The sequence below is a fragment of the Urocampus carinirostris genome, chromosome 18 (assembly GCF_059441175.1).
Source record: "Urocampus carinirostris isolate Australia breed hairy pipefish chromosome 18, RoL_Ucar_1.0, whole genome shotgun sequence".
Classification (NCBI taxonomy): domain Eukaryota; kingdom Metazoa; phylum Chordata; class Actinopteri; order Syngnathiformes; family Syngnathidae; genus Urocampus; species Urocampus carinirostris.
In genome coordinates this window covers 3,558,348-3,576,406 of record NC_142366.1, presented here as the reverse complement: position 1 = coordinate 3,576,406, position 18,059 = coordinate 3,558,348, and the positions used below count along the sequence as shown (strand labels likewise).

The following is an 18,059-nucleotide window of genomic DNA, read 5'->3' as shown; positions in this document are numbered from 1 at the left end:
TGTGTGGATCAGGTGTTTGCAGTACGACCGGTGTGTGAGAAATATTTTGCAAAAGGTAAGGTTGTTTATTTGGCTTTCATGGACTTGGAAAAGGCGTATGACAGAGTTGATAGAAAGGCGTTGTGGCAAATGATGGTGATGTATGGAGTGGGTGGAAAGTTGTTGGAAGCATTGAAGAGTTTTTATATGAACAGCAGAGCATGTGTAAGAGTAGGGAGTGAGACAAGTGAGTGGTTCCCTGTGTTGACTGGTGTGAGACAGGGGTGTGTGATGTCACCATGGCTGTTTAATGTGTACATGGATGGTGTGGTGAGAGAGGTGAATGCAAGAGTAATTGGCAGAGGTGTAGACATGATGGACAACAGTGGAACACAGTGTGGCAGGTAAGTCAGTTGTTGTTTGCAGATGCATAGCGCTTGTGGCTGATTCTGAGGAAACATTGAGAAGGTTGGTAACGGATTTTGGAAGAGTATGTGATAGGCGTAAGTTATGTGTCAATGTTGGGAAGAGTAAGGTGATGAAGTGTTCACGTGATGGAGTGGGCATGACGTTAGAAATCAGGTTGCATGGACAGATGCTGGAAGAAGTTGAAAACTTTAGGTACTTGGGTTGTGATGTGGCTGCAGTTGGTGGAATGGAGTGTGAGGTATTGCACAGAGTGAATCAAGGAAGCAAGGTTTTGGGTGCTCTGAGGAGAGTGATGAACAACAAGAGTATGAGTATGGATGTGTTGTATGGTGCAGAGACTTGGAGCCTGAACGCAGATTTAAGAAGGAAGTTGAATGTTTTTGAGATGAAGTGTTTGAGGACTATGTTAGGAGTGACAAGATTGGATAGACTGAGAAATGAAATTGTGAGAGACAGAACTGGTGTAGTCGTGGAACTGAGCAAGCGTGTTGATAAGAGGGTACTCGGTTGGTTTGGACACATGGAGAGGATGGATGAGGAGCGAATGTTGAAGAGGATCTACAGAGCAGAAGTCAATGGAAGGAGACCAAGAGGAAGGCCGCGATTGACGTGGATGGATGGTGTTATGAGTGCACTGCAGGAAATAGGTCTAAATATAATGAAAGCTAGAGCTCTTGTTGGTGCTAGAAAGGAGTGGAGAGGTGTTGTGAAAGGATAGTGGGATTGTGGGCGCGTTATTAGGGATGGGCTGGGCACCCGTATGATGTGGCAGGGGTAAAACAGTGAAAGCTGTCGGGCCCTGCTGTTGAACAAAAGTGTGTGTTGTGTCACCCTGACCCGAGTGACATGGCCGCTTTCTGGTGTCTTATTTCATCTGGAGGGACGAAAGCATGACCAACTTTGGTGCCGAGGTGCCTAACTTGTTTGGGTGTTTGGGCATTTGGGTTGGCCATGGTCCACAAATGTTTTTTTTTTATTTCCCATTTATTTTCTTTGTTATTGTATGTGTGTGTCTTGCTGTCGGTCACCCCTCTTGAGGGATATGACCAAGGTAGATAGATAGATAGGTAAGCGGAGTGAAACAAGGCAGGTTGTGCTGGATTGTTCACGGGTATGACAATAGTAGTGCTGTACTCCAGTCAGCCTCATCTTTGTCTTTAAGAAGCAGATCCTCCTCCCTCTGCCCTGCTGCATTGTTGTTTTTAGTGTGTGTCGCTAGGCTGCATCCCGGTGGACCGCTTAATATTGGACGGGTAGTCCGGGGATGGGCGGGTATACACGAAGATTTGTAGCTTTGTACGAATCGAGCTTTGACTCCCACAGGAAGTGATAGACCACTCTTTTATACTATTGTGTAGGGTTCATTATTTGGGGTTACTCCGGACCAGAGCTTTATTGTTTATTTGACTTATCTATGATCTATGATATATAGTTGAGACTTTTTAGAGTAACACAGGGGTCACAAACTCTATTTACTTGGGGGTTGCTGGAGCTAGGGTACGAGTGAAGTTTGGCTGCATCAGAAAAGCTCTGATTAAACAATCTATTGTTCTCAAATAGCTTTTTTTCTACACCTTTTAAAATCTAAAAATAAAAAAAAACGTGTTGAGAACTAATAGAAAAATATAGAAATTAAAGCAGTAATATAGTAAGCAAAATAATAATATGTAACATGAAAAAATAGAAAAAGATAGAATCTTTTCTCAGAAGGTAGAGCGCTCGTCTTGGGATCAAGAGATTGCAAGTTCGATTCCCCGCTCCTCTGTGTTATATGTCGAAGTGTCCTTGAGCAAGACACCTGATGCCCCTGATAGTAGGTTGTTGCCTTGCATGGCTGATGCTGCTATCGGTTAGTTAGTGTGTAAAAGGGAAAAATTGAAACACATTCTTAAGCGTTTTAGGAGGTCTTCATATTGACTTGAAAAGCGCTATATAAATGCAGACCAATTTTGCGCAAGACATGATTTTTAGATTTCGAGTAAATCTCGTAGATATTTGTGAATCTGAACAATACATGTGTAAATATTTACAAGATAAATGACTGTACATATGGGTGTTGGGTAAAAATGTTAGTAGTTAGTAGGTAGTAGTTAGTATGTAGCTTACATTTTCAGTTGCAGGAAGTTCTTCCCATTACAATTTACCACTGGAAATCGCTACCTTTGATTTTTACATGGCCCATGATAAATATCCTTAATTGATATGTAATCCTTGCACTGATACACATTTCACTATTTCATAGTGCCCTGTTTAGGTGTAGCATGTAGCAAACGGTTAGCAAAGAAAAAAAAAAAGTAATAAAGCTAGTCATCTCCATGTCAATCACCTTTCTGGAGAGAGCGGACTCTCCCATTATGACGAGTAGGATATCTTTTGTTTATCTTGCAGCATAATGTGCGTGGAATTGTTCCACATTTTGGCGATTGTTAATATTTTCAGTTTTTTAGCCATCGTTCATCAAAACAGCAGCCTCCCGACATCTTTTCAACCAACCTCCTGAGCGTTACGTGTAGGGGGCAATACTGCTTCACATGACATACACACTATGGACTGCTGCCGTTAATCACGAGGGAATAAGAAATGCAATGGCAAAGTGAAGCCACCAGAGCTAGCGTGCCGGCGTCGTTTTTAGGCAGACTAAAGTACTTCACCCACAATATCCATCACTTTTCAAAACGTAAAAACACAATATTAAAATTCAAACATTTTCAAGGATTTCAAGAACCCGTACAAACCCTATATATAAAAAGTCCAAACAACAGCGCATTTAGTTGCGTTAATGCAGCAACCTGCCTTGTTTCACTCCGCTTACCTATCTATCTATCTATCTACCCTGGTCATATCCCTCGAGAGGTGTGACCAACAGCAAGACAACACCGACAAAAATCGAAAAAAATAAAAGAAAGTAAAAAAATTAAAAGGGAAAAAGTAGAGAAAAACACACACAAAAATCTTTGGACCATGGCCAACCCAAATGCCTAAACACCCAAACAAGTTAAGCACTGATGGATTTAAACTGTAAATATGTTATTCTACTGTTGCATTATCTTCTTTGCATACTGTGTGCCTTTCTTGCTTGTGTTTGAAAAAGGAGGAAACAAGATGTTCACTAAACAGTCGACACCTAGCTGCGGCCAGATAAGGGAGCTGAATGTCACACTCAACTCCTCTCTGACCGCAGGCTCGCCTAGTTTCGTTTACTATAAAATATGCTTACGATAACATGTTGTTGTGTAAACAGGTCTCAACTGTTTATTTTGTCACCCCCCCTCTCTGTAGCAGGAGAGACCTTATGTAAACTAGGGCGTTCCGAACACAATAAAAAGGCAAGGAGAAGGAGACTTTTTCAGAGTGTCCAGTAGACTGTAATAGGCAGACTATGGTCATTTCTCCTTGCAAGTAAGAAAAGTAATGTTCACGTTCTCTGTGTCTTTTTTGTATAAAGGTTTTGTTAAACCTGACATTTATTTGGTCCTTCGAGCCGGATTCCAAGATACCTGACGGTCCCAGCGTGTGAGTAAAGATCCAGGCAAGTCTGTGGCCACAGCATTAAGACCCTTTTCGGGATTGGTCCTTTCCTTACAAGCTGGGATCCGAAGGTTGACGGAAAGTCCAAGGACTCAGAGAATTGTGAGTAAAACTTTTATTTTAAAAAGGAATGCATGTGACTATAGTAAAAGGGTATGAGAGTGAAGAATTCAAAACAGAGTTAAGAAAATAAATCCTAACAATCCTAGGCACTATTAGGTAAAAGAGAAACGTGGCCAGTGAGCCTTAAGACACAGTGAAGTCTTAAGTAAGAGGGCAAGGGTTCCTCTCCATTTCAAAAAGAACTCAAGGGAAGTTCTTTAAGACACAGTGAAGTCTTAAGTAAAAGGGCAAGGGTTCCTCTGTTTAAAAAGAACTCAAGGGAAGGTCTTTGTTCTTCAAAAAAGAGTGAAAGTGAGTGTGAAAGAAAATAATATTACCACTAGGTAATTGTATTTTATACCAAAGCAACAGAGAATAAATGGTGAGCCTCTGTGGATGAATGCAGGCAAGAAAACTCCACCTGAAAAGGTAGAAGTTATTTATCACCATCCTGTTGAAAGAGAAACTCGGTTTTAGAATACACTAAGTATTGAAAACCACTGAGTCCAAATTTAGTTCTAAAAATGGAAAAGGGGCAAAGTAAAGTAAAACAGAAGCTTTTAGAGGATTTCACGTGCAAAAACTAGAAAGTCATTCAAAAGGAAGATGCCTCAGCGATAGAACCCCTATGTTACTGGATAAAACAATATGACTGTAATGGGAAGTTGTCTACAGCAGGCATTAGAGAACTGCAACAAAAAATAAGAAACCTAAATCACCAAATTTTGTTAAATTAATTAGAAGTTTGATTGTTTGGGCCCTGTGTATGTCTTATGTTATGTGTTTGTCTGTCTTACTCGTCAAAAAGAAAGCTAAACGCGAAAAAAAAAAAGGACGTTTTCAAAAGAGCAGAGATTGTTTAAAAAGTGATATTTAAGAAGAATTGATAGAACGGATGAAAAGGAGTGGAAACAAAAGTGGATTTTTTGAGAAATTGGTGTTCAACACGGGCACCGGGGGCCACAGATGGTTCTGGAGATTTTTTTTTGCGGTCCGAATTTTTTTAGTTGAAAATCGATAAATTAAAAACTGAGAAATTTAGGAAAAATATGAGTGAGTTATTTTAGATGCGTTAATTCAAGATAATGCCAGAATAATACAGAAAAAGATAAGATATTCCTGTTTAAAGTTCAAAAATTGGTCAAATAAGGACTGGGAAGACTAGGAAAAATCTAATTGAGTGAATTGGAATAGATTAATTTGAGATGAAGGCATTTTTATAAAGAAAATATTGAAAAAGCGTGAATAAATACTTTCTTTTCAATGAATATGGAGGAAAAATGTATTGAGTGGAATACAAATGAGTACCGTATTTTCCGCACTATAAGGCGCACCTAAAAGTCTTAATTTTTTTCAAAAGCTGACCATGCCCCTTATAACACAGTGCGCCTTATATATGGCTCAATATTAAATTCGCAAGGTCTCTCAACTTACTCAACAGCCGCCGACTCGATTTTACCCCGAATGTGGAGTAGTCCGCGGTGTATGCTGGGATTTATATACCGGCGTTTCATTGTCTAACCAATGTGTCAATCATCATTTGAATCGATCACTATTGGCTGAAGTTATTCGGAGCCTCGGATTGGCTAGATGGCCAAAACAAACCATGCAATCGGCCGAGTTTAGCAATGGCGTAGCAAGTCCGCGGTGTATGCTGGGATTTATATACCGGCGTTTCATTGTCTAACCAATGTGTCAATCATCATTTGAATCGATCACTATTGGCTGAAGTTATTCGGAGCCTCGGATTGGCTAGATGGCCTAAACAAACCCTGCAATCGGCCGAGTTTAGCAATGGCGTAGCAAGTCCGCGGTGTATGCTGGGATTTATATACCGGCGTTTCATTGGCTAACCAATGTGTCAATCATCATTTGAATCGATCACTATTGGCTGAAGTTATTCGGAGCCTCGGATTGGCTAGATGGCCAAAACAAACCCTGCAATCGGCCGAGTTTAGCAATGGCGTAGCAAGTCCGCGGTGTATGCTGGGATTTATATACCGGCGTTTCATTGGCTAACCATTGTGTCAATCATCATTTGAATCGATCACTATTGGCTGAAGTTATTCGGAGCCTCGGATTGGCTAGATGGCCGAAACAAACCCTGCAATCGGCCGAGTTTAGCAATGGCGTAGCAAGCTTGCTAAAGTACGGCATAAAGAAACATATTTCATTAGTCTGTATTTGTAAATATTCTACTCTCCTGGATTTACTTCACTCACGGTTGTAAGAAGACCATGATTGCGTATCATTATTGAACGTGAGAACTTAGGTGAGTTATGCGGCTTTATATTTTCCCGGTATCTTGTTTTAGAACGATCTTGATGTTGCTGTGATGAGTTGAGTGAATTCAACTCAATTCCAAGTGTTTATTGTCATATGCACAGTAAAGTTGTGAGCGAAAAAGAAAACAGAAACATAGAAATGTTTGGCATTTCTTGAATCCCAAGACTTCAACCTTCCGAATGATATTTGAAATGACGCATTTAAGTGACATCGTACGGACACCGCATCCGCACGTGTCTACGACACGTATTTGCTTCTTTGCAAGCTTTGGGAATGTTAAGGGGGTAATAAGTTTGACTGAAATATCCGACTGTTTTGTCGACGTTCCCATTGTAGCGCCTTATAATCCGGTGCGCCTTATCTATGGAAGGTATAGGACCAAAAACTATTTTTTGGGGGTGCGCCCTATAACCCGGTGCGCCTTATAGTGCGGAAAATACGGTAATATAACTCGTTGCACATCAATATATGTGATTTTCACATTAAATAAGTGAAGCTAAAATAGTGGATTTAATTGGTTTGAAGGAAAAAATTAAAATTAAGTGAGATGATTTTACGTCATTTTCGCATTAAACTGGTGAGCTAAAAAGCTATTGTGAGAGGGCGCGTAGGGAAGGAATGTTATGTTGAGAATGGATTATTGGCAGAGCAGGTAGGGAAGTTACAAATACAGAAAGATAAGAGTAAGTAAAAGAAGGTATAAAGGGAAAATAAAATAAATATCAAGGAAAAGAGCAGGTAAGGAGCATACAAAAAAAAGAGAAACATAAAGGGGAAAGTTAATTAAATATTAAAAAAGATAATTTGTTGAAAATTAAGTGAGACTAACCGTAATACCATAGATTGGGACAAATAACTTTACTTTTTCAACATTGAATTGTGTTAAGTCTAGATGACTAAAGTAAATGGGTGAGAGTGAAGCACATTATAGAGTGCTTTTGGAGGTCTTCGTTGACTTGAAAAGCGCTGTATAAATGCAGACCATTTACCATTTATAACATTACTTTTATAGAAAAGCTACAAATATAAAAGAAAATTATTGCAAGGGGGTGAATATCTAATTAAATGCTAATAAAGTAATGTTCACGTTCTCTGTGTCTTTTTTGTATAAAGGTTTTGTTTACATCTGTTGGGTTAAACCTGACAAGCACCTCGACATCCAAGTTGGTCATGCTTTCTTTCCCTCCAGATGAGGGACTGCGCTTACCTGGAGAGGGGATTTCCACTGAAGTCAGCAATCTCCAAAGCTCGGCAAAACTTAATGCTCTCGGGGATTTCGGGAATGTCTGCAGGAACAGCAGAAATATGTTATGAAAGCCTTTATGAAGTGGCTCCTAAACTCAACCAGATGGCTTGGCGCAAGATGTTGCAGTGAGAAGCAAGGTATGGTCACTAGAGTTGAGTTTTGGCGCATTGGAAAATGGCTAAATAAAAAATAAATGAATACAATCTAAAGATAAACGACTTCAAAAAGCCTGATTTGTGTGAGTGTGTATGTGTGTGTTTGTATATGAATTATAGGCTCTGAAACAGCTTAATTGATTTTTGTGAAGATTTACACAGTTGTACTTCACCCTATGTGAGTGTCCTTAGCTAGGTTTCTTGTCAAGGCACTCCCAATAAATACGAACAAAATCGGTAAACATCTACATTTACATCTACTAATTTGATATTACAGTCGCAGGGCACACAGAGACACTCACTCGCTCATTCACACCTAGGGATAATTTGGACTGGCCAATTAACCTGACATGCATGTCTATAGAATGTGATCCCATGACCTCAGAACTGTGCCACGGACGAGCTAACCGCTCAGCCGCTGTGCCGCCCAAAATAAATACAAGTAAAAGTAAATAAACATATAAAAAGTAAAAAAATACAATTTATATATAATTAAATGTGCAGAGAAATAAAGAAGTGACTTTACTTTTAAATTCTATTTAATTATTTGTGTTTATTTTGATGTATTTGTTTTCATCATATATATATATATATATATATATATATATATATATATATATATTGTATCTGCATTGTTTAACCTTTGTTCTTATTTTTACACTTATTTGTTTTGTATTGATTTTGCTATTTTTGCCCCTCCATAAGTGTCCCTAAAGGATTTAATGTCGCGCCTATTGATTCCAGCTTCGCCCAAAAATACAACAATTGTAATGTATTAAAAGTATACTACCCTTAATACCAACATACCATTTCGGGATATGTCCAGCTCAACCAGCTGCATGAAGTTGGCCACTTCTGGGGGTAATCTCTGGATTTCATTGTCGCTCAGGCCAAGTTTCCTGAGGTTGAGTAGCCGGAAGAAAGGCTGCAGAAGACGATACACAGGATATCACGCATTGATTCATTGGACACAGCATATACATACTGAGCGGGGGTTAATTGTGATAAAATGTCTTCTGGGCAGGAAACAGGGTTTGTGCACCTTTTTCATGGCCCAAATCAAGCCTTTTTACACTTTTAAAGCCTATTTTTCAATTTATCCGGTACCATTAAGAAAGAAATGCACAAATATATCTGGCATTTACATATATAATTTTTAATTTTGAGTGTGCATTTATCAAGACATGATTTTTCGATCTTAGGTAAAGCGCAAATAGATTTGCTGATCTGAACAATACTTGTGTAAATATTTTTACACAAATTTCCAGGCAGTGTTGTTGTGAAACAATTTCAGGCATTTACTAGCACCTTTCAAAAAAACAACAACATTAAAACAGCATTTTCAAGGATTTCAAGCACCCGTACGAACTCTGAAGAGATCTGAACAAGAGAGTTAGATTACAACTAAAAGCGTATATCACTAAATTTGTTTGAGTTTGCTGGACAATTACACCGGTGAACATCTTGATAATGGATATTTCCCGCTCTCAAATGTAGTTGTGGCTACTCTTCTGAACAGACAGACAGGGCCTATTGTATTATAATTCACCTGAGTTAGAGGCAATGTTCCCTCTAATTTTCCACGGGTCTGAGTGTTCACACAAAGTTGGTGAGCAACGCTTGAAACAACAGTGAGCAACCATAATCCCAAGTGTTGCAAGATTATCAAACATGTCCAAAACTTGACATCAAGTTACATTTTGCTGAGTTTCCGGCAATGCAAAATTATTTTTCTCTTTTGAATGAATTGACTCATGTACTAATGCAAAGGTTGTACGGCCTACAAACGTCGTTTGTTCTTACAATTCTTTCACAAGATATCCATTTCTTTTTTTGCCAGATATATTTTGTCGCATAATATTAACATTTTTGGGGGCTTATTTAGTCGGTTGTAAGATACAGAACTGTACTTAATCACATTTTTTAGTGGAAGTACAATGTTGGCAACAAAATTGACTTGATATAATTGGAATTTTGTTGAATGCAACACAAAAGTTTTCTTCTTTTTTCCGTGCTTGTTTTCTACTTTTTTTTAAATTCCTTTAAAAAAAGTCTCATTGTTTTTATTTTTTCCGAGCTGTTACTTTTTTCTTTTTGTTCTCTATTTACTTTTTTCCTATGTTTTTTTTCTTTTCTTTTTTCTGGCTTTTTTCTAAATGTTTCCTTTTTTTCTCTTCCTTTTGTTTCTTTTTTTTCTCAGCTTTTCACTACTTTTTCATTTTGGTATTTTGTTCTTTTTTGTTCTATTCTATTGTTCTAAAAGAGGGGCTTTTAAGTCATTTTGTGCATAATTATACATAATATTTGGTCATGTTGGGATTAAAGAAGCAAAAACAACCTGAAGAGCCGTTTAGGACCCAAAAGAGCCGGTTCCTTTTAGTGAGCCACGCCGAAGAAGCCGGGTCTCGACAAACTTAACTAACTTTACTCAATTTTGTTCTACTTCGACTCGACTTCAAAATACCGCATTTAGGACACAACGTCAGGGGAACCCATGTATTTTTACCTTCATGCACTGTAACTTTGACTTAAGTCGCTTCTTAATTAGTAATTTTGAGCCCTCATTTTTGTGCGCTGGCTAGATTTTCTTGTGCGCTGAGAATGTGCGAGCAGTGCACAATTGCGCACGCGCGCAGCTTAGAGGGAACACTGGTCATAGGCAGAGGCAGATTGGGACAATTGGCTGGACAGTCTCAAAATATGAAAATAATCTCATTAAGCCTTTATTTTCTGCAATGCAGTTGAAAAAAATGTCATATGTTCTGGATTCAGTACAAGCCAAATAAAATATTGCAATCCTTTTATTGATTTAATATTGCTGATAGAGGTCTACTGATTATCAGGCGGGCCGATTATCAGCACCGTTATTCTGGAATATGGTGGATATCGGTATCTGCATTTCAACTTATTCGACAGGCCGATTAAATAAATTTAAAACTGGGTTGTTATGGCTCAGATGCATCCAGCCTCGCTCTACCTCTCTCCTTCTCCTCTCTCCCCGTACCCTACCCACCTTGCGCCTTCTAATTGGATAGGTCGCCGGGGGCAGAGCTAGTGAAGCAGGAGAAATAACTTAGAGCATCAGCTTTGCTAACTCCTGAATCCAGACATGCCAGTGAGTCAAGACCGCTGATAATACTGAGATTGTCTGTGGTAGAAAATTGAGTGTGTGATTAATTATGGTTCACAGTTCACGGATCCCTTAACAGCATGGGTCGTCAGGGCATTAATGCGGACTCAACTCAGGACAGCCTTCTCCACTGGTGACGGTTCCTGGCCTGTTTTTGGGTAGTGGCAAAGTTGGAACTAGTACATTCCTTAATGTTTTTGGCCCAGTTCTATTTTGGTCTTACTCTCCTCCTGCCCCCTTGGACTCTGCCCAGGAGAATTGTCTTGGCCAATACTGATGATCTTGTGACGTTACCATACCATTAAAGTTTCCGTCCCTGTGTGATTTATTTTGCAATATTAAAATTTATTGCGCCAATTCCTAAACTTACAGCAAATTAATATCAGTTCCAAATATCGTTTATCGGCCTCTTCTTAATGCTAATAATCAGTAACGGCCCTGAAAAACTTATACCAGTCGATCATTAATTGCTGATTATGGCTTACAGCCCACATGGATACTTGTTTATGATATGCTAATAATTTGAGATGGGATATTTGAGTTTTCATTATTATTGGCCTCGATCTCATACCAATTATACCAATCATCTAATGGAATAAAATTCCTCAGCTCGCCGGATATCACCCGTGCGTCATTAGAAGCTGTAATAACATTATGAGAACAAGACGGCCTTTCAATATCTTTGAAACACAGTCAGAAATTTAACAAGTTTAACAACAAGTGGGACGAAAATAGAAAGCATAGCAGCCATATAAAACAATGCAACATTTGTATTCCTGTGTATCGGTACAATAAGGGTCAGTGGTTTAGTTCAAACATGAAAAATTAGCGGTGGGTTTTAGCAGAATGCAGACTAAGCCACAAACAACCCCCGGGGCGCACTTCAAGTCCGGAACGTGACCATTTATTGAGGGAGGCGGCACGTTGGTGCGGGCTGCATATTTTTTATATTGAGTTTATATTGGGAAGAAGGTGAGTAAATAAAAAGTGGGTAGTGGAAAAAAGAGAAGGTGGTGGTGAGGAGTGTTGGCGTATCTGCAGAAGGTAGCAAAAGGTGTCTTGAAGGCAACTAGGGCTATTGGAATAAGCAGTGTTTTTTTCCAATCATATTCGATAAAGAACAAGAACTGGGCAATCTAAAGTTACAGTATGTAATAATTCACCACTAAAGGTCACTGTATCCTTGAATGGAGCTGAATACAATGCAGTAGGGAAGCCCGAAGGATATCACTTTGCAAAATGTCACGGTTTACAGATCCCTTATTAGAAGTAAGAATATTTGATACGTAATCTTTGCAATAATACACATAAGTGCCCTGTTTAAGTGTAGCATGCACCTGACCTCTTGGGCACGACCTGTAGGGGTCGATGAGACTTCATAGGACAATGCCATACAAACATTCCGGTTCTGGTTCCAACATGGCGGCGCGTGTTTACGTTGCGGCTAGTTGCTATCCGGCTATCCTACTATTTACTATCGTTCTCCTGCTTTCTTTTATGGACAGATGCGTGGCCAATAAGATCTATAGTCGGGAAGAACTCATTCAATTGGGTAGGCGTCTAAATTTCGACTTTTCGGGCACTTTTTATACCACACATGATATCCCGAACGAGTTTCAAAGGGACTCGGGTTCTCCGTGGCTACCCACTCTACCTAAGAAAAGACGAAGACGGCGCAAAGACAGAAAGCAGAAGCGGGGCTGTCGTGCAGGTAAGCGTGTGAAGTCGAAGGAGCAAGAAGGACATGAAGATGTGTCTAATCCAACCATTATTTCATCATCGATCTTGCGGATCAACCGATGCCTGAAGCCCAACGCACCCGAATGGCGACATCTTGTGACGATCTCGACAAAGAAGGAAGTTAAATGATTCAGCAAAGCTAAAATTTTGTCTTTTAAATGTTACATCGCTCGCTCCTAAAGCTTTACATGTTGATAATATTATTCGCGATTATAAACTTAACTGTATCAGTCTCTGTGACGCCCGGACGAGTTTTTACCGCTAAATCACGCTTCTCCTCAAGACTACGTGAGTAGCCACGTGGCACGCACGTTGAAGAAGGGTGGCGGTGTTGCGCTAATTTCTGAAAAAAAACGCTCAAATTTACTCCTCGTACCTCTAATAATTACAAGGCGTTCGAGGCTCTTGTGATGCGGTCCTCTCTATTGTAAATTTATGTAGTAACTATTTATCGCGCACCAGGGCCATACACAGCTTTCTTGAACGAATTTGCTGAACTTTTGTCTGAGCTAGTAACCTATGCAGACAAAATTATAATTATGGGGGACCTTTACATTCATATGAACTCTCCACTCAATTCACTCACTGCTGCGTTTCGGTCTCTAATTGATACATTTGGTTTTAACCAACTTGTTGATTTGACAACTCATAAAGATGGAAACACGCTAGATTTGGTTCTGACTCGAGGAGTTTCAACCTCAAACATGACGGTGTTACCGTGTACTACAGTTATCTCGGATCATTATTTAGTTACATTCGAGGTACTAGCTAAATGTAGTACTAAAAAAGCTGAAGGGTTTAGTGGACGCAATATAAGCACTGGCACACTTTCTGAGCTCTCCGATCGTCTTCCAGGAGCAGTTGCGTCCTTTCCTTCATACAAAGCCTCTATCGACTCACTCATGAATGAGTTTAATGCTACCCTGGCTAGTGTCCTGGATTCAGTAGCGCCCAAACGGCTTAAATCACGACCTAAAAGACGCACGCCTTGGTATAATGATGAAACTAGATCCCTTAAACAAGAATGCAGGAAATCTGAAAGAAAATGGTGCACTACCAAGCTTGAGGTTTTCCACCAAACCTGGTGTGACAGTCTGTTGAAGTATAAAGCGGCCCTTGCCTCTGCAAAATCGGCCTACCTTTCGAAGGTGATTGCGTCACAAAAGAACAACCCCAAAGTCCTTTTCGACACTGGAGCATCGCTTACAAGGCAGCAGACTATCCCAGATAGTTCCACCCATTCAGCCCATGACTTAATGGTCTTCTTTACTAAGAAGATTCAATGCATACAGGAAGAAATTGCTAAAGACAGTATTAATACAACACATACTAAAGCGCTGAAATCTATAGATGCACGACATGGTGGCTGTCCAGGGAATTTGTCCCGTTTTAGTGAACTGTCACTCGATAATCTTAAACAGATGGTGAATACAGCCAAACCGACGACTTGCCAGTTCGACCCGCTTCCAGGTTCACTTATTAAAGGTCTTTTTGGCGTCCTTGCACCTTCAGTTCTAAATATTATAAACATATCACTCTCCTCAGGTGTAGTTCCAGCGGCTTTTAAGTCCGCCGTTATTAAACCCACACTGAAACTACCCAACCTTGATCCAGAAAGCTTATGTAATTATAGACCTGTGTCAAACCTACCGTTTCTTTCTAAAGTACTTGAAAAAGTAGTGGCACAGCAGCTGAATGATTTCATATCTGAGAACAATCTTTTTGAATCAATGCGATCAGGATTCAGGGCTAACCACTCTACTGAGACAGCTCTGATTAAGGTAACCAATCATCTCCTACGGGCAATGGACTCTGGCGCTTCATCACTTTTGCTGCTGCTGGACCTTAGTGCTGCTTTTGACACAGTGGACCATAATATCTTACTTGAACGGTTGGAAAAATGGATTGGTCTCTTAGGAACCATCCTCTTATGGTTCAGATCCTACCTTTCAAATAGGACGCACTGTGTTAAATATGGCGAAATGACATCTGAGCCCTTTAGTGTTACCTCTGGTGTTCCGCAGGGTTCAGTGCTTGGCCCCCTTCTTTTCAGCATTTACATGCTTCCATTAGGTGATATTATTCGCAAGTATAATATCAGTTCCCATTGTTATGCAGATGACACTCAACTATACCTCCCGATGGAGGAATCTGCCACACTAAACTGTGCAAATTTGGAGGCTTGCTTTACTGAGATAAAAGAATGGATGTCACTCAATTTCTTGCGTCTTAACTCTGAAAAGACCGAAATGTTAGTTATTGGTCCATCTAAATGCCGCGACTTATTCTCTAAAACTGCTGTGAACATTGACAAATGTCACGTCACACAGAGTGACTCACTTAAAAATTTAGGTGTCACATTTGACCCCGATCTGTCCTTTAAAACACATGTGAAGAAAATTACAAGAACCTTTCTTCCATCTTCCATCTTCGTAACATTGCTAAAATTCGTCCTATACTGTCTCAGTCGGATGCTGAGATTATAATTCACGCGTTTGTTACCTCCCGTCTCGATTACTGTAATGCACTACTCTCCGGTCTTCCGATGACCTGACTCAAGAGTCTTCAGCTGGTACAAAATGCCGCTGCGAGGCTTTTAACTAGGACAAAAAAGTCCGACCACATCACCCCAATTTTGGCTAAGCTGCATTGGCTCCCTATTAGCCTAAGATGTGATTTCAAGGTTCTCCTATTTTTATACAAAATCATACATGGACTTTCCCCCTCATATCTTTCAGATCTGATTTCCCCCTATGTCCCGGTCCGAAGCCTTCGTTCCGAGAGCGCCGGTCTTCTGGTGATCCCAAGAGCCAAGAAGTGTTCCGCAGGTTCGAGAGCGTTCTCCATCCGGGCACCGGTGTTGTGGAATGCCCTTCCCCCTGAGATCCGATCTGCAACCTCAGTGGAAATGTTTAAATCTAAGCTTAAAACTCACTTCTACTCTATAGCATATGAATAACCTAAACTGCTTATGTGTAAAAACCTGTGAAGCCATTTGAGACTCTTTGTGATTAAGGGCTATACAAATAAAAATGACTTGACTTGACTAACGGAAGCTGCGATTTATCACTGGGGCAGAAAGGCAAGGGCAAAGTGGAGCCACCAGAGAACAGTGTCTGCCTCATTTTTAAGCAGACTTGTTGTGAATAATGTCAACAATTTTAATGATTTAAAAACAGTTGACCCAATATTCAGGCACTTTCAATCCTTGAAAACACAACTTTAAAATTCAAGTATTTTCAAGGATTTTGCGGACCTATATGAACCCTGTCATTTGCAATTCCGTAGTAGTAAGATGGTAGCCAAACATATCAGCATTTAACAAGTGGCGTCTCAAGTGAATTAATTCATTACAAATTTCTACCCTTTGAGAAATTAAAAATTCTGTCCCTAACTTAAAAAATAATGTACTTGCTGATGCCATATTCTGGCTGAAATCATTATTGCAGACTCTGTCAAGTTCCTTTTGTTGCGCCTTTTCATCCTAGAATAAATAAAAAAACAGCATGCCCGTAGAATCACTCTCTACAACCCCTCATTCTCCCCTTCGCCTACTCTCGTCCAGCCTAATGCGCTCTATGGCCAGAACACAGATGATAAAAGGAAGATAAAAGCAGATGAGCGTGGTGGGAAAAAATGTATAAAGGCTCTTTGAGCTCAGTTGGGCAACGTTAAAATATACTTAACAGAAAATCTTTAACATTAAACTTTTTAAGGACACCTCAAACTACGCACCCCACTTTAAAAGATAAAATCACCTTTATGTTTTTTCACCTTTATTTTATTTTATCGTATTCGGTCCCGTTGTATTTGAATGTTTTAATTTTTTTGGTTTTTTTTTTTGCTTATTGCTTCACTTTTGTTATTTACTGTAAAGCACTTTGGTACACCGAGAGGTCTGTAGTAAAGGTCTGTATAAATACAGATTATTATTATTTACATTTTTGATTGCTATTTGAATCAATCATGTTTAATTTAACTGGATGTAGTATTTGTACACCATTGGGGATTGCTAAACAATACACACTGGGGCTTTGAAGATGTTTGACATCAAGACAATGCAGTGTTTACAAACACTCAAGTTTTTCCTTTGGATGAGCCTCACAGGAACTTTCATAGCTTGGCACGTGATACTGAACTGTGAAAACATTTGAGGGCAGGGAGGAAGGGGAGCTACTGTAAATTCACACAGAGGAATGTTTGTCAAATGCTTCCTGAAAGAACCAGTTTGAAATCCGCTGCCCGGGAAGGAGATTTCTGCGCTGAAGCTCGACAGTATCTTTAACGCATATCACAGAGTACATAGTGTTCTAGTTGAAGGTGTCTGTTAGGTCAGGGGTCAGGAACCTTTCTGGCCAAAAGAGCCATCATAGCTGATTATTTAGATTTTTGGACTAAGCCATTCCATATATTTAAAGACAATATTCAGCAAAGCCGTCAAACCAGCTCTCCAGAAAAAAATGAAATATTCAGCGCATTTTATTTCACTGTGTGTCATTAGATGATTTGATAACATTTATGAGATAAGAATAATGCCAGAGCCTGTGTCAGTATCAAAAGATACACCACTTTAAACTTGTTACCCTGCCGCAGTTACTTGAGATTGCTGAGGCTCATTTTGACCTTCATTTTTCCATAAATAATGGTTTCAAAACAATGTTAGAATGTACACTGAGGCATTTCAATTCAGCGCAGTGGGCGCATGAGAGAGATGAGAGCATGCTAAGTGTGCAGAGATCCGCCCACCCCTACCGCTCACCCAATCAAATTGTGCTTGGCTGGGATTTTTGGTGTTTACAGTTTGTACTATGGGTTTTTATCACAAAGAATCACAGCAGTAAAAAGTAAATGATCTACATTTATAAAGCGCTTTTAAAGTCACTAAAGACCTACAAAAGTGCTTTACAATGTGCATTCACACACACCGATAGCGGTGTCAGCAATGCAAGGCTGAGCGGGTTTAGAACGGGTTCTGTGTCTTAACTCATAGGAGCTGGGAGCTCGGTCCCAAAAAGAGCGCTGTACCTAGTGAGCTAAAGCCCCTCCTAGTGAACATACATTATTCAATGAGCTTCCATATAAAGGAATCCTCAGCGACATACAGCCAAAACGAGGTCTGTTGTTGTGACACCTCGACTATAAATTGTAGTTGACACTGTGCCCTTAATATACGACGAAACCAACCCAAATATTAGTGCCACTTTAGCTATGCACGCTCCAAACTTAGTATTGCACTTCGCATAATTGTAACACTACAGAGGAAATTTGCAAAAGCAGTATTATGTCTCTGAGGCTTACGCACCCATTAAAAGAGCCATAGGTTCCAAACCCTGTGTTTGCCTTGGCACTCAAAAGGAAACAGAAAGAAATTTGGAATTGAAGCTGCAAGGGGCCCCAACAAATGTTTTATTGCTGACTAAAATGGATATATTTTTTTCCAATTAGGGTCTATGTTTTACAACAA

The 18,059-nt window shown here is 39.8% G+C and overlaps 1 protein-coding gene across 10 annotated transcripts in view; it reads right to left on the bottom strand.

The window, feature by feature from the left end:
• scrib (scribble planar cell polarity protein) overlaps positions 1 to 18,059 on the bottom strand; it is a 138,794-nt gene that overhangs the window by 89,840 nt on the left and 30,895 nt on the right. For all 10 annotated transcript variants that reach the window (XM_088322880.1, XM_088322881.1, XM_088322877.1 and 7 more), the window contains exons 2-3: positions 8,533 to 8,650; positions 7,532 to 7,610 (exon numbers count right to left, since the gene is read on the bottom strand). In XM_088322880.1, coding sequence (XP_088179006.1) covers positions 7,532 to 7,610; positions 8,533 to 8,650 — 197 coding nt within the window. The remainder of the gene's footprint in view (positions 1 to 7,531; positions 7,611 to 8,532; positions 8,651 to 18,059) is intronic.